Source organism: Solanum verrucosum, unplaced genomic scaffold (genome assembly GCF_900185275.1).
Source record: "Solanum verrucosum unplaced genomic scaffold, falcon-dt-bn FXZP01000264.1, whole genome shotgun sequence".
NCBI lineage: Eukaryota > Viridiplantae > Streptophyta > Magnoliopsida > Solanales > Solanaceae > Solanum > Solanum verrucosum.
Genome location: NW_026020180.1, coordinates 271376 through 286624, shown reverse-complemented (window position 1 = coordinate 286624; position 15249 = coordinate 271376). Strand labels below are relative to the sequence as shown.

Sequence of the window (15249 nt, the reverse complement as noted above, 5' to 3'; positions counted from 1 at the left end):
GGTGTCGTACCGTACGCGGGATAAGGTGAGATATAAATTTTATCCCAAACTTAATTCCGATGATATCCCACCTTATCCTATCCAACATGTTGAATTAGTCTAGGAATTATAATCCCAAGACAATTTAGTCGGCATGCCAAATGACTCCATATGGTTTCTGTGTTTTCCAGCTACCTGTGGTGGAACAGATTGTTAGGAGAAAAACTTGTACATTTTTTTGGCTGTTTTTGTTGTCTTTGTCCACATTTTGTCTTTTCTTTTTTTCTTGGACCCCATTAGAGGTTCAGGTTGTGTGCAAAGGACAAGAAATGGGAATAGATCTTGTCTTGACATTAATATACAGCTTGGTATTCCAAAAAGCAATAGAAGCAACGGAATTCCTTGGGAATTGATACAAGATAAATTTATATCGTCAACCAAACCAGATGATTGATATATATAGAATAAATTTTTTGTACTAGTAATACTTTCACAGCATTCACTACAACATTTTTGGCAACTGGATAAACATTATAAGCTATTCTAACATGGGCTTCCACTCTCCAAAATTTGTACTTTGATGGCTGTTAATGCATGATATATTTCTCATGTCTAAGCCATCACCAAGCAATTTAAAGAACCTTCGAAGTTTCTGTATGTGAATAGATTAATAGCCTTAGGCATATCCAGCAGAGTTGAACCGAGAACGAGCATTATGTCGATCATAGACAGAATTTGCATGGTCTAAAGGCTTTATTATCATTGCCTCGCGTTGCCCTTGTTCTTGAATTGCTCCGAAAACTACTTCCTTTGTATTATCTGAGCTTTGCTCGTAGAATGTTTGAGGTCCAGATGAATGATATTGATGATGTTGTAGATGCTTCTGAGTCTGCTGTTGGTGTTGTTGAAAGTCAGAATTCCATCCACCACCATAAAAAGCACGGCTTTGTTTCAGCTGTTGCATCTTTTCAGAATCTTTGGACATGAATGCATAGGTCTTTCGTGGAGTATGAGTTCTGGATTCAATGGATGGGGGTTCATCTTCTTTTGGTACTACAACGCTGTCCTGTACCGGCCATGTGTGCTGCTGATACTGCTGTTGCTGATATTGTTGTTGCTGATACTGCTGTTGCTGTTGATAGTGATGGTTCAAAGGCAACCTTTTGAACATTGGAAATACACCTCCTAAAATTTCCGATACTGATGCTCCAGTACGCGTGATTAGATTTCCTAGAGACCCAAACATGCTTTCTTCTTGCTTCTCCACCTCACCTTCAGTTGGAATTAGAGGAGGCCTTACTGATGATTTCACTGGCTTCTCATAATGATCAGTGAAAATGTATGCGTTCTGATCCTTAAAGAAGACAGAAGAGAAAGGAGTGAATGAGTTTTGTGTATGGAAACGTGCAGAAGGTTATGAAATCAGACACAAAACAGGGTGCCATTTGGAAGTTGTAAAAAATCTGTCCGATAGACGTTTTACTTGCAAACAACCAATTGCCGCATAAACATGTGAGAACTATTTTCCTAAAACCTGTTACAGCGATCTCCAAGCAGGATACAAAAAGGCAAGCCTAGAAGAGGAAGAAAGGTCCTTAAGTTCTTACGAAGTTATCTAACTTAAATCATAAGAGTACTGAACTTCATACTCACTTCTTCGGGGGATACCATGGTACCAACCCTTCGTTGTAGCAATGCTAGCATGTAACCAAAGAAACCAGCAGCCAAAAGCACAGCAATACCTGTGGCATAATCTTCTTATTCAATAACACCTTCAGCTGAAACAAATTGTACATAGTAAGAGGACAAAGTTACTAACCTAGAGGGAAACCACTATCATACTGATAAGCACAGTCTTCGAAATGAAGTTGGATCTCCCGTATTGCTTTATTTCCCCTGTCTATGACAAGCAGGGAACAACTGCTTCCCATAAAGACCACATCAAAATCATTAGAGAATTTTGCATCTTCACTTGGTCCATCAACATGCCCACCTCCACGGCTCCATTTACCACCAGCAATTGTTGTGATTGTTCCTGGACAACGGAATTTCATAGCTTAAAGTTGAGTAGTCTAACTTTGCAGACTAATATTAGACCACACATTTTCCTCTTAAAATTAAGAGATACCCAAAGGAGATTTTAGGAGTCATCCAACTATATCAGCATTTAGATGATTGGAGTTTGTAAAGACGTGCATAAAGGTCACAAACTAGCAAAACAATGCTCCTATGTCTTAGCTAGGAACGAAGTTTAGCAAATCACCTGCATCACTTATCTTCCTAATTACCATGTTATCAGTATCTGCCACATAGATGTTCCCTCTGTCATCAACAGTTAGACCTTTCGGATGGTTCATTCTTGCCTCACGCAATTTTCCGTCAACATGTCCAGAGTATCCATCAGCTGATCCAGCCACCAACCTAGGTCTGGTGTCTGTAAAATATCCCAGTTAGACTAAAATTTCCACACTATAAAAGTCCCGCAAAGAAACTTCTAGGGAAAACAATTAGAAACAAAACATCAAAAATTATTGGCAAGAAGTCAGTAAAAGAACAGAGCAAAAGCATTTGCAGCAGACAAGAAGAATCAAATGGTAAAAGCAAAGCATCTTTTATAGAGTTGCTGCTAGTTGAACCCATTTTAATAGCCAACTTGAAAAAACAGAGATCAGGTACCTGTGGAGAATCAAATCTTCAATACTGAACAAAAGTATGCAAAATATTGATGTGGAAGCACCAAAACTCCACTGCAAACAGTCAGTGGTCTACTCAAAAAGTAAAAATCACAAAGGATTCTGAAATCACAAAGGACACAACGCACCAGGCACATGAAGCCAAAGTGTGTAAACAATGAGCTAAAACTCAGTACAATGTCTAGCTGAAATCATTGTTCATTTACACTCATGTCAAAATTCTGATACTGCTCAAATGAGAGAAGCCAGTCTACTTATACACAGGCAATAAAAGACAAAAACCAAAACAACACTCAAGATTGAAGGCACTAATTACCTACAATAGCTAAAAACAACTAACATATACAATGTAATCCCACAATTGGGGTCAGGTAGAGCGTACGCAAACCTCACTAAATAAAAAAAGAATCGGCAGGAAATGGCTAAAAAAACACCCAAAAGAAAAAAGAACTTACACTGAGACAAAGAGGAAGAGATCTTGTAAAGGTTACTATTAGCAGAATCCAAAATGAGAAGCTCCCCACTAGACATAATCTCCACAGAATAAGGCTCAATCCCAAGTTTGCTTCCATCAAACACAGTCTCCACACTATACCCACTCTCAAATTTCATCATTGGACGCCCAGAAATCACTGCAAAACACCAAAAATCATTTCATTCCTCAACTCCATTTACCAAAAACCAAATCAAAATGAAAAAAAAAACCAATGTAGGACTATAACCAAGAACAGCATCAAAGAGATCCATACCTGTTTTAGTACTAGCTTTGAGTGACCAAACCCATTTCATCAGCTTCGTAACAGCATTTGTAACAAACCCATTTACAATCTCTGCTTACCAAAACAAAAACACCATTAAAACCAGCAAAAAAAACAACAGATCAAGAATGACAGAATCTTCAAGAAAGAGTTAAAAACATGCAGAAAATTCAGAATGCAGACTCACTTGCAGGTGAAGGTGTAGCAGAAACAGAACAGAAAGCAGCAGAAAGAAACACAAAAATGAGAATCAAAGTTGAAAACTTTACAGCCATTGTTGAGTAAAAATCCAAGAAAATGTTGAGGGGGTTAACTATTGCATTGTGGGGTATGAACTATGAAGCAAAAGTAAAGAAAACCCTAGCTCAAAAAAATGAGGTGAGTGAGTGAGATAAAGGGGGTGTTGTAAAAGAAGTGTGGAGGAGCAAGAAAGAAAGAAGTGGCTTTGTGGGGTTTTTTTTGTTGTTGATCTTTAGTAGAAAAGTGTTGGGGTTTTTGAGAGTGTGAGGGAAAGTTGTGAATGAAAATAAAAAGATGAAAGAGACATTGGGGGGTGGGGTGGGGGTGGGGGTGGGAGCAAAAGCAAGAGAAAAAAGAGGTTGTTGGGGTGGTGGGAGTGGGGGTGGGGGAGGAAATAGGTGATGGGACCTACAAATGACCATTGGGAAGAAAGAAGAGGAAAAGAGAGAATCATATGAATCTATGATTATATTTGTACAATCTTTGTGTTCTTTAATCTCTCATCATAAATCTTTGTTTTTTACTACTACAAATACCAAGGGCAAGCAAATTATCGATGCACTCTTCGTCCTAAAATAAGTACCCTCTTCATTCTATATTAAGTTAATTTTTAAGATATTTTTCATTTTTTAAATTAACTTAATTGTTCAGTTTTCAAGATTATTTTTAGAGTGTTTTTTCAATTTTACCCTTCATTAGTTAATATTGGAATTAGTGATTAATTAATATTTAGTTATTTTAATCAAAAATTTGACAATAATTAATAAGGGTAAAAATGGAAAACTAGGTTTAATTTATGTCTTAATCTACTTTTCTTAAAGGGTGTGAAACACCTCAAAAATTAACCTAATATGGAGGAGTATTATTTTAGAAGTTTATGACAAAATGTAGTATATTATCCGTCTTAATTTGTGTATTACCATTTGGATTTCAAAATTCAAATAAGTCATTATTTGATCGTAATTCTTTTTTTTAAAAAAATATTTTAGATTTTTAAATGTTGTGAGTTATAGTACTTTTCAAATATGGAGATTTTCTTTCAAAAAAGTTTTTTTGTTTGAATTTACAGTCAAAATAAAATTATTTGACTCTCGAAATTTGAATTGTGCCACTAAATTACGACATGAAGAGTAATAAATAAGAATAATTTAATGGATTAGATCTTGTATTGAGTATTTTTCTTAATAAGCTAAGGCAGTACTTATTTTGGAATGAAAAACTTATTGTTTATCCCCATAATTAATACTAGTAAATTATTAACTAGATAATAGTAATAACCTTTAAGAGTTTATAAACTAAATTTTGAATAATGTCATTTTAAGCAATGAGATACATATCCTTTTAAGTTTTTCTTATTGATACTGATCAATTAAAATGAAATATCAAATAAGTGTTGGATGTGTGATTTTGGATTGATTTCAAATTTTAAATTTTCTTAAGAAATGAAAAAAAAATTTGGGATTTCAATTGTAAAACTTGACCTTTAAGTTAATATCTTGTAAAAAAGGCTCATAATTTTTAAAATTGCAAAAAAAATAAAAAATCGTTCTCAACGTAAAGAAATTATATGTACCACATGAAAGGATTATATTAAAGAATAGTTAGTTACTATTATAGTACTATTGTTGACTGATTTATCTTTATAAAATTATGTATATTTAAAATTTTGTGATGTCAAATATTTATTTATAAAAGAAATATGTAGATATGCAATTTTTTATTAATATTTTTCGATATTTTGTATATGAACTATGATTTACTCATTTGATAAAATTATATAAAATTTGATAATATTTTTATAATTTTCACAACTTATAGAGTATTTTATATCTATGAGAAACAAATATAATTTTAAAAAAATCAAATAACTTGTCTAAATAAAATTTCAATTTCAAATCGTATACTTACGAGGTGATATGGTAATATGCAGCTGATGATTATAGAATGAATACTTTTTGTAAAGTTTTAATAAGAATAAGACTATTTAAACACGTTTGGAGAGGAGCAAACGAATAGGCCAATTTTTTTCATAATTGAAGGTTGTAAACACTAAAAATATGATAATTCTGATCATGCACGTAAGAAAATATATTTTATCCTGTGACTAAGGTCTTATTTGTTTATATTTATGAAGGTCTAAATTTTAATCTAAATTTTAGTTATTAAGTGTATTTTTTTTTTAATTTTACAATCACTAAATGAGCATGAATGATCATATGTCTATGCCAAAGTCTTAATGTCATTAAGATGTCTATTTAAAAATTTCTACAAGAAAAAGACAGTTTATCGTTGCTCTATCTACTTTCACTTATCACCCATAATCATCATTTTAGCCATAACTATTATCCATAATTACCACCCTCAGCTGCGGAGTCACAAATATAAAAAATACATGTTAACAATGAGATTCGAACTTGGGCTCAAAATACTAAAAGAGCCTTAAGCACTCACTCAATTGTCAATGGGTCAATCAAATCATTTATTCATTAGGTGTGTTCTATGTTAATTTCATACAAATACCTCTTAATTTCAACATAGATATATATATTTCGAGACAAGGTTAATGGGTGCTCGAGCACCCGGCGGACTCCATGTGGATCCGCCCTTGATCATCACCATTAGATAGGGGTGGCAATTGAGCAGGTTGGGCCAAATTTGAACGGGTTATAATGGGTTAAGTTAACAATGGGGTCAAGACCCAACCCAATCTAAATTTGCTTGGGTCAAAATGTGTTAGATAATGGGTTATATTACGCGTCAAGACTCAACCCAATTTTTACCAAGCTTAATTATTTTATTTGATCTTTTAAATTATTTTGGTACCTAATACAACATATAAAATTGAAAAATAAAATATTTCGACAAAAATTCCACGAGTCAATTTAGGTTTCATATCAACTCATTTTTTAATAAGTTGAATGGGTTGAGCTAATGAATGGGCAAGTCAATAACCCGCCCAAATTTAAACGAATTGGACGGGTTGGGTTTGATTTCGCTATCCCTATCATTAGCCATCATTTACAATCACCACCACCAACTATTATTACCTCCACTAATCACTATCAATAATTACCACCCTCCACTAAATATCAGACATCTCCAATACGAATATCATACATCATATGAGAAACTAAAAAAACATAAATTAGACATAATTTAAATATGAAACTAATAAAAACGTGATAGATTATAAAGTTTTGATCCATTAGCTCCTTCTCCTCTTGTTATACAACTATAGCCATTGACGACAATAGAGAGATTGGTGGGGGCTATTTGGCTATTGGTATTTGGGTGGTCCAATTTTGTCAATTTAAACATTGATTCTATCTATAAAAGTTTTTATTTTAGAACTGTTCTCCCACTTGCTAAGGCTATATATATATATATTATTTTTTAGATGTTATAATATAATTGAGAAAAAAAAATGATGAAAAAATAAATCCAAGAAAGCATATTATATACAGTATTTTCGTTTCTTAATCAATCATTTTCATTTCCTCTCTGTAGGCACATGCAAATGCAACTACGAAAAGAAGGGCATATATCATTGTGTTTCGATGTTATATAACAAAGTTAATATGCACAACTACCACTTATATAATAAAAATAATAAAATATTGATATAAAAAAAATCAATTGATGGTTTTGTTGTGAATCCATTTTATATAGGGAAAAATAATTTAGATTTAAATTTTAATTCATCACAAAATATATTTTTATAACAAAGAGAATGCTAACGAGCAAGAATTTAATTGATGTATTCATTATTACTCTCAATTTACGTTTGTTCAGACTAACAAATACATGTAGCTTGCTTGAGTTGAGAACTTTCGCTGAAAGTATCACGTTGTTCTTGGAAACTGACACAACTACTGAAGCAAAGGTACGTACATTCATAGCTAAATTATGTTTATTTTTACTTTGAGTAATTCGAAACTTAATGTGCCTATAATATTATTTTACGTTGTCGATGAAGGAAATAAGATTTCATCCGAGAAACCTTCAAATCGATATTCAACTACTTTGTATCAAGCATATAAATGTGGTAATACTCTTTTCATCGGTACAAAGATATGAATCTTTTCTTGCTGAATTGTTTGGTTTCTTCCATCTGCGGACCTTGATGGTGACAGTAAATTCAGATGCCCTAAAACATACTTCACTTTATACAAGTATTCTTAAATATTGCTTCATAAATATTAAGTGTATATATAAATTGATATAATATTTTTGAATTTATATTACATTTGTTACTGCATAAAATGTTTCGCCTTACATTCCCATATTTTCAAGCAAAGATTCTAACACATAAATAATTTACTTCCTAACCAACGATTAAACGAACCCTAATTATACATGGAATTCATGTGAGTGACATTATCGTTTTAAATTATTGATGGATTTTTCATTGGTTGGTGAATAGCATAGCTCAATTGCCAATTTATGTGTGCCCATTCACATCATTTTCAAAATCTATTACGTTATTCTTTTTTTTGTATACATCTTCATCATGTGATATTCTGATGTCATAGTAGCAATTATTTACCATCATTTTGGGGGGGAAAATTAAAAGATCTACTATTAGTTTTAAATAAAAAATTAATTACTTTTTTTCTTTTCTATTTTTTTTTTTCTCAAAAGTCTGTTGGCAAACAAGGGAAAAAAAGAAAGAAGAAAGGGCATTACTACTTCAGCAAAAAGCCATTGGATTGCATTATTTTTAGTGATGGCAATAACACTGTGCGACGTTCAAATTTGTTCATTATTCTATCTTATAATTTATTAATTTTGGATCATAGTTCTTTTTATCGATTTACTCATGTTACTATTCCACATTCTCGTTATTTATTACATAGAAGAATTTGTTTTCTCATATTAATAGTGGTGATCGTATATTATATTGTGTACAAGAAAAATATATAGTGTATAAAAATTATAAGTAGAAAAAAGAGTTTTATTTTGTTGACTGAAGACATTTTTTCATAGAGCTTTACACTTAACTCTTGTCTAGACTCTAGAGTTTGTTGAGTTAACAATGTTAGATTGTTGAATTTTATAAGAGAAAAGACAAGAAGGTTTAGTGTTGATCGGCAAAGTATTATTACAGTGACCGTGAAATATTATTATTTTTTTGAAAGAGAGAGATATTCGTACCAAAGCCTAAAAACATTTTATTTTCTTCAATTTATTTTCCAATTCTAATTATAATTCACCAACAATATGTAATATAATTTTTAGACTTAATATAAATAATTGATTTTTTTCTAAGGAAAATGTGTTATGGTTTAACATGTTTTTTCGATATGTTTTAACAATCACTTTAATTTCTTATTCTCTGCCACGCATGTCGACAATCACTTTAATTTCCTTTCTAACTAAATACCTTCGAACGTTTAAAAGTTAAAACTACTAGAAACCATTAGTATAATTATCAAAGTAATATTTCAAGAAAATAAATTCGTGTGAAAATTTAACTCAACAATTTGATACCATAGATGTATTCATCAAACTAAGGACTAGCTGTATTTGATATGAAGAAAAATATTTCTAATCTTTTCATGTTTCTAACCCCAGCGTAGCACCTGACTTCGTACCCGACCCGACCCCGAGTAAAGGTGTGGAGTCAAGGAATCAAACTCTCATCAAAAAGATGAAAGTTTAGTCAATCCCCTGAATCCTGAACTCATACATATCTATTATGTCTTGTATGTTGCCGTTCAATGATTTCGATTTTGTTTATCTATGTCCTTATACCAAACCTAGGATATTTTCATTTAACTTAAAACGATTATTTTAGTACAAAAATCGAAATCGAGACAATATCTCCCCTTTATATTAATACTAACTTATTTTTCTGTTCTTTTTGGGTTATATTCTATTACTCTTAAATTTGTTTTCTTCTTTATTTGGAGGGCTATGACCCTATGTTATTCTCAATTCATCTGATTTTGTTTGACTTGACACAAAATTTAACAAAACAACGAAATACTTTAAAAATTTATATTCTAAAACAAGTCATAGATGTTTGTGCAACTATAAATCATCTTATTAAGAGTAAATTGAACATTATAGAGTTAATTGTTCCTAAATATAAAATATATTTTCACTCATTTTATGACGGACTAAAAAGAAAAATAAAACGGAATAATAATTGGTAGGAGGCCAGGTAATTGATTGATTTCGTGGGGCCATCATTGGGCTTGGACACCGTCCAACCCAAAATGTTTGGCTATTTATTATAAAGAGGCTGCGAGTCCAATCTGGTCCACTTCCACTTTTATTTTTCCTACTTCATGCAACTCTTATCCTCAACAATTATTTGTATGGAACTAGGTAAGTGGTTAACTTTCTAGTTTCTACTTGCTTGAGAACGATATTACCCAAAAATATTATGTTTATTTATATTGAAATATGGAAGCAATCAATCAAAAGAGTTGTATCCCCAAATTTGGATAGCAAGATTCATTGATTGGAAATAGTGAAACAAGAAGTGCTTCGAATCATTGCAATTTAAGAGATTTCAGTGTCTATTTTGTGTGATATGAATATGTTTTATAATGTAATTATAGGACCAATTAGGTTTTAACTTGTAAGGGATGGAGTGTTGGCCGATCTAAAACTCACACGTTCAAAAGATGAAAGTAGCATAAATGAGTATAAATGTGTAAACATATTAGAAGAGAAATGAATAAGAATGAAGATATTCGGGACAAGAAGAGAATGACCTTCTGTGTTGAAAAGATGAGGAAAGCAAGATTGAGATGGTTCAGACTTTAGACGTATAAAGAGAAGATGCATAAATGACCCAATTAGGAGAGGCAAGCGATTGACTGGTGGGTGAGAGGAGGTAGGCCGAAAAAAGATGATTAGATTGAACACGACACACTTGCGGCTTACCAAGGTCATTGACACACAAAACTACCACATTTTGAAACCTGCATTTCTGTGAACATTAGCATTGACACCTTAATTACATGAAATATTGAGGAAGCCAGTTGGCAAAGCTGATCTTTGGGAGATCCCAATCACAAGACAATTAGATGTTATTGACATATGAAGCAGAAAACTGCACACACTTTATCCTCCTCAAACCCAACTTTGTAGAATTACATTGAGTATGGTGATGTTGTTGAAGTCAGAAACAAGATTGAATTGACCAGAGTTCACAACCACTAAATTGTGCAATGATCAGGATAGTAGCATCTGAAATATTTACAGTAGGAAAGCAGAACAATTGAACTAATAACATTTCGAAAATACGTTCCAGAAAAGTCTAGTACTATGTACATGTTCAAGCGAACTCATTTGGCACAAAACGGCATCAAGCATTGTTAGTAGCTTTCCACTGAGGTAAAACTTTAAACCATACTGTCATTAAGCTAAACAGATAAATGTATCTATACAACGCAATGGTGTTTGTTAATCATTTCAGGGCAGCCATCATGACTACGGCAAAACTGAAATTCTAAGCAAAGTATTTCCCCGACGATGAAATCTACAGAAAAAGCAGTCAACATCGATGGGAATTTCAAGCCCTGAATGCAGCATAACCTGGAAACAGTCGGTCCTGAGTCCAATCATGCATCACATTAAGTTAAGATTGATGTAAGGATATACTCTTCATCGGTAAAAGATAAACCCCAAAAGTAGAACCATGTACATGCCCGACCAACTACTTTGCCTTCTTACAGAACAGAATCAAACGCAACCTGGAAATGAGCAGTATATCTTGGCTTTGGACAGGACGCATTACCAAGACCTTGAAGCAGTCTAAGAACATCAGCAGTATCATCTAGGTAATACTTGGCTTTGCTTGGCTTTTGCCCAACAGTGCAGGCAAAGATATCTGGGGCAGCAGTGATTGAAGAACTGGACACACTGCTTAATATGCTCTCAAACATGTCCTCATCTGATCTATCGTCTCCAATGCACATAACAAAATCAGGTGGAGTCCCACTATCTACCATCAGTGAGAGGACCTTTTGTGCCACTAATCCTTTAGTCACACCCTGCAAATAAGCACAAACAAGTAAAAACATGGAAGAGCATAATGCAACATGCACATGTCTGTATCTGCGTGAGACACAAAACACATGAGGGAGGGGGGTCTTACTTGTGGCTTGACTTCGACAATATGTTGGCCCCTCTTAACAACTGCAGGTTCATTTGAAAGTACATTTTCCAAATGATCCAACAATTCCTTTGCCTGACAGGAGCCAAAGTCTGGGTCTGCATCCTGATGGTGCCACACCAAAGCACTCTCTTTAGGTTCAATATATGATCCATCAGTTGTTTCTGTGTAAAGTTTCATCACAGGTTCCACAATTGGTTTCCACTCAAGATCAGAAGCCAAACATTCCCAATCAGACGTTTTACTACTCCTGCAACATGATAGAAACCGGTAAACATGAAGGTGTCCAAGAAAAACTTCAGAATAAAAATTCCAAATGAGAAATTATAGGGCAACTGGGACAAAGGACCGTCTCATGTTCACATAAAATATCCATTACCTTATGAAATACCCATGTTCAGCAGCTATTCCGAGCCTTTCACACGGTGCAAGCCATTCACTTAATGACTTTCTTCCTCTGCCACTAACAATATACACGGTGTTTTTAGGATCATTGCTTAAAGAATTCAACAGTGTAATCACTTCAGCACTTGGAGCTTTAATCAATGATGACTGAGGTACAACAGTGCCATCATAGTCCAAGAATATTGCCCTTCTCTGTGTCCTCCTATATGAGGAGACGATGTGATCAATAGACAGCTTTCTAAAATTCGGAGAAAGTGCAATAACTCTGAAGCCCAGGCCCAAACCAATGCCCCAGCAACGCTTACTGTAATGATCTTTGCAAGCTCTTTCCAAATCCTGCATAAAGCTACGAGCCCAGTAAGCTACATCATGAGAGCTTACATAGCGGTAGTGCTTCTCATGACGAAGTTGTTTCTCGGAATCGGACATTGTAATGGCCACATTTAAAGCCTCAGCAACAGCTTCAATATCCCATGGATTTACCCTAATTGCTCCACTCAGAGATGGGGAACAACCAATAAATTCTGACACAACAAGCATGCTAGTTCTAGGAGAATCAGTTTTAATACCCATAGCATCATCCATACCAGGAGAACCTTGCCTGCAAACAATATACTTGTAAGGCACTAAATTCATTCCATCCCTTACAGCATTCACTAGGCAGCATTCAGCAACAGCATAGTATGCAGTCTTCTCATAGCGAGGAACCGGACGATCAATCAAAACTACAGGCTCATAATTAGATCTACCGTAAATTTTGTTGATCCTTTCAGCAGTTGAGTATGTCTCCCTCTTTGCTTCCTGAACATCTTTGCCCGAGCTACGAGCAGGATTTACTATTTGAACAAGAACAAGTTTCCCCTGCAAGTTCTGGTCCTGCTGTAGTAGGTACTCAAATGCTAGCAATTTCAAACTAATGCCTTTAAAGATGTCCATATCATCCACACCCAGAATTACCTTCTTCCCTTTGAACTGTTCTTGAACTTCTTTAGCTTTATCAAAAGTAGAAGACAAATTCATCACGGACTCTAGTCGACCCATATGTATGCCTACAGGCAGAATTTTAATGTAAACTGTACGACCAAAATAATCAAGTCCAATATGTCCTCGTTTAGATTCATAATCTAAACCCAACATTCGACTGCAGCATGACAGAAAGTGACGTGCATAATCGAATGTATGAAAGCCAATTAGGTCGCAATTTAACAACCCTTTGAGAATTTCATCCCTAACAGGCAGAGTTCGGTAAATTTCTGACGAAGGAAATGGGCTATGAAGAAAGAAGCCTAGCTTGACACGATGGTAGCGCTTCCTCAAAAATGTCGGTAGAACCATGAGGTGGTAATCTTGAATCCAGATATAATCATCATCAGGATTAACCACTTCCATAACCTTATCAGCAAAAACCTTATTTGCAGAGACATAAGCTTGCCACATCTGCCGGTCAAAACGATCTCCATGATCAGGACACATTGGAAGCATGTAGTGGAAAAGAGGCCAAAGTTGCTGCTTACAGAAGCCGTGATAAAACTTTTCCTGGATATCATGGGGTACAAAAGTAGGCACACACTTGAACTCATCAAGAAGTCGCTGAGCAACTTCCTCCTGTTCACTATGTTCCACATCAACCTTCAGAGAACCAACATAGACAACCTCAGTTTCAGGAGAAAACCCGTCCTTCAATTGCAATAAAAGAGAATCCTCATCCAAACTGAATAACCACTTTTTAGTTGTTGTATCCCTTTGAGCATGCAAAGGCAGCATGTTTGCTACAACAATTTTTCGCTCTCGACATGAGGATGACATACTATCTGAATCACCATCTGCGATGATTCCAGGAACTGTCATCACACGTGGAAGAGCTCTAGGTGTCTGAGGTATATCTAGTATATCTCCAGATGCCATGTCCAAAAGATTAGCACAAGATCTTGATGGCATGATTATAAAGTAAAATTTGGTCTATGTTGTTAAACACGCACTGCTGGAATTTGAAATCTATGCTTGAAACTTTCAGCCCCAAAGCAATTGTGCAGTAACCTACAGCACCAACAGGTAGAAAAGATAAATCATTATTTTGCCAACAAGTTCATCATAAGTCGTGATTCCTAACATCATCATAACACCAGACAATAGAACTATGGATTGGAAGGGTTGAGGATATTAGCAAGCATCAAGCAAGGAATGACAAAGAAACTTAAAGGGCAGGAATAAAAGTGTCAAGAAATATTTAATCTCAAAACTAAAAAAAGGGAAAATAATATAGAGTTCATAGAACTGTTACAGCATTGCGATGACTCAATAATTCATCTAAATCACATAATAAGAATGACATGAAATACAGCACCATGGAATTAGACAGAAGTAGTAGTTTTAAACGAAAATTTACAAGCTGACAAGTGATATATTATGGAAGCTACAAGTATTAACTAATTTAGCAGGGTGAAGTGTTGGCTACATTATCAGGTGGGATCCAATACATAAGAAGAGAAATACACATTTCCAAATGTCATGGTCCAAGAACATGGCATTTATCATAAAAACTGTAATATGACTTTGATAGACCATGGCTGACACAGTAGCAACAGCAGTTACTGTTGAGATGTAATGAGCAGTGAAAAAAACGAGTACCAATAAAAAGTTTAGTTCTAATTTCGACATGTTGAATGAGATCGGTGGATGGTTCATAACGAACCTAGGAATGACATGTTTGTAACAAACTCAAATCCAAACCAAAAACCTATTTGAAGGCGAGCGCACCAAATCATGCACCACCTCCAAGCTCTCCAGTTAAAAGGATATTACAGGAAGGCCAACCATTAATCCGTTTATCTCTGCGAAAAAATAATTTGGTGGAGAAACACATATTCCAAAGATGCTTAAATTGCTATCGCAGTTATTCACTATCTACTTTCTGCATGTAGCAATTACAGGTAAATGTGCTCATAGTGAATTGCATCTATCCTTTTTACATTAAAAGGAAATTATTGGATATTCAATGCTCCTTCAAACAAGAAAGGCATTTATACTTCTATTTGTCTAAGGC

The 15249-nt window shown here is 34.3% G+C and overlaps 2 protein-coding genes across 2 annotated transcripts; both read right to left on the bottom strand.

Annotated features, from left to right (window-relative positions):
• Nucleotides 1-434: 434 nt before the first annotated feature.
• LOC125829170 (uncharacterized) lies at nucleotides 435-3947 on the bottom strand. The gene is made up of 7 exons (XM_049508420.1): nucleotides 3618-3947; nucleotides 3422-3502; nucleotides 3128-3304; nucleotides 2243-2413; nucleotides 1799-2014; nucleotides 1633-1721; nucleotides 435-1333 (listed from the first exon to the last, which is right to left on the bottom strand). Exons 1-7 carry the CDS (start codon nucleotides 3703-3705, stop codon nucleotides 656-658), a joined length of 1500 nt encoding a protein of 499 aa, XP_049364377.1. The 5' UTR covers nucleotides 3706-3947; the 3' UTR covers nucleotides 435-655.
• A 7064-nt stretch (nucleotides 3948-11011) lies between these two features.
• LOC125829163 (probable alpha,alpha-trehalose-phosphate synthase [UDP-forming] 9) lies at nucleotides 11012-14243 on the bottom strand. The gene is made up of 3 exons (XM_049508414.1): nucleotides 12181-14243; nucleotides 11784-12051; nucleotides 11012-11679 (listed from the first exon to the last, which is right to left on the bottom strand). The coding sequence occupies exons 1-3, from the start codon at nucleotides 14142-14144 to the stop codon at nucleotides 11356-11358; spliced, it is 2556 nt and encodes an 851-aa protein (XP_049364371.1). The 5' UTR covers nucleotides 14145-14243; the 3' UTR covers nucleotides 11012-11355.
• Between the last annotated feature and the right edge of the window lie 1006 nt (nucleotides 14244-15249).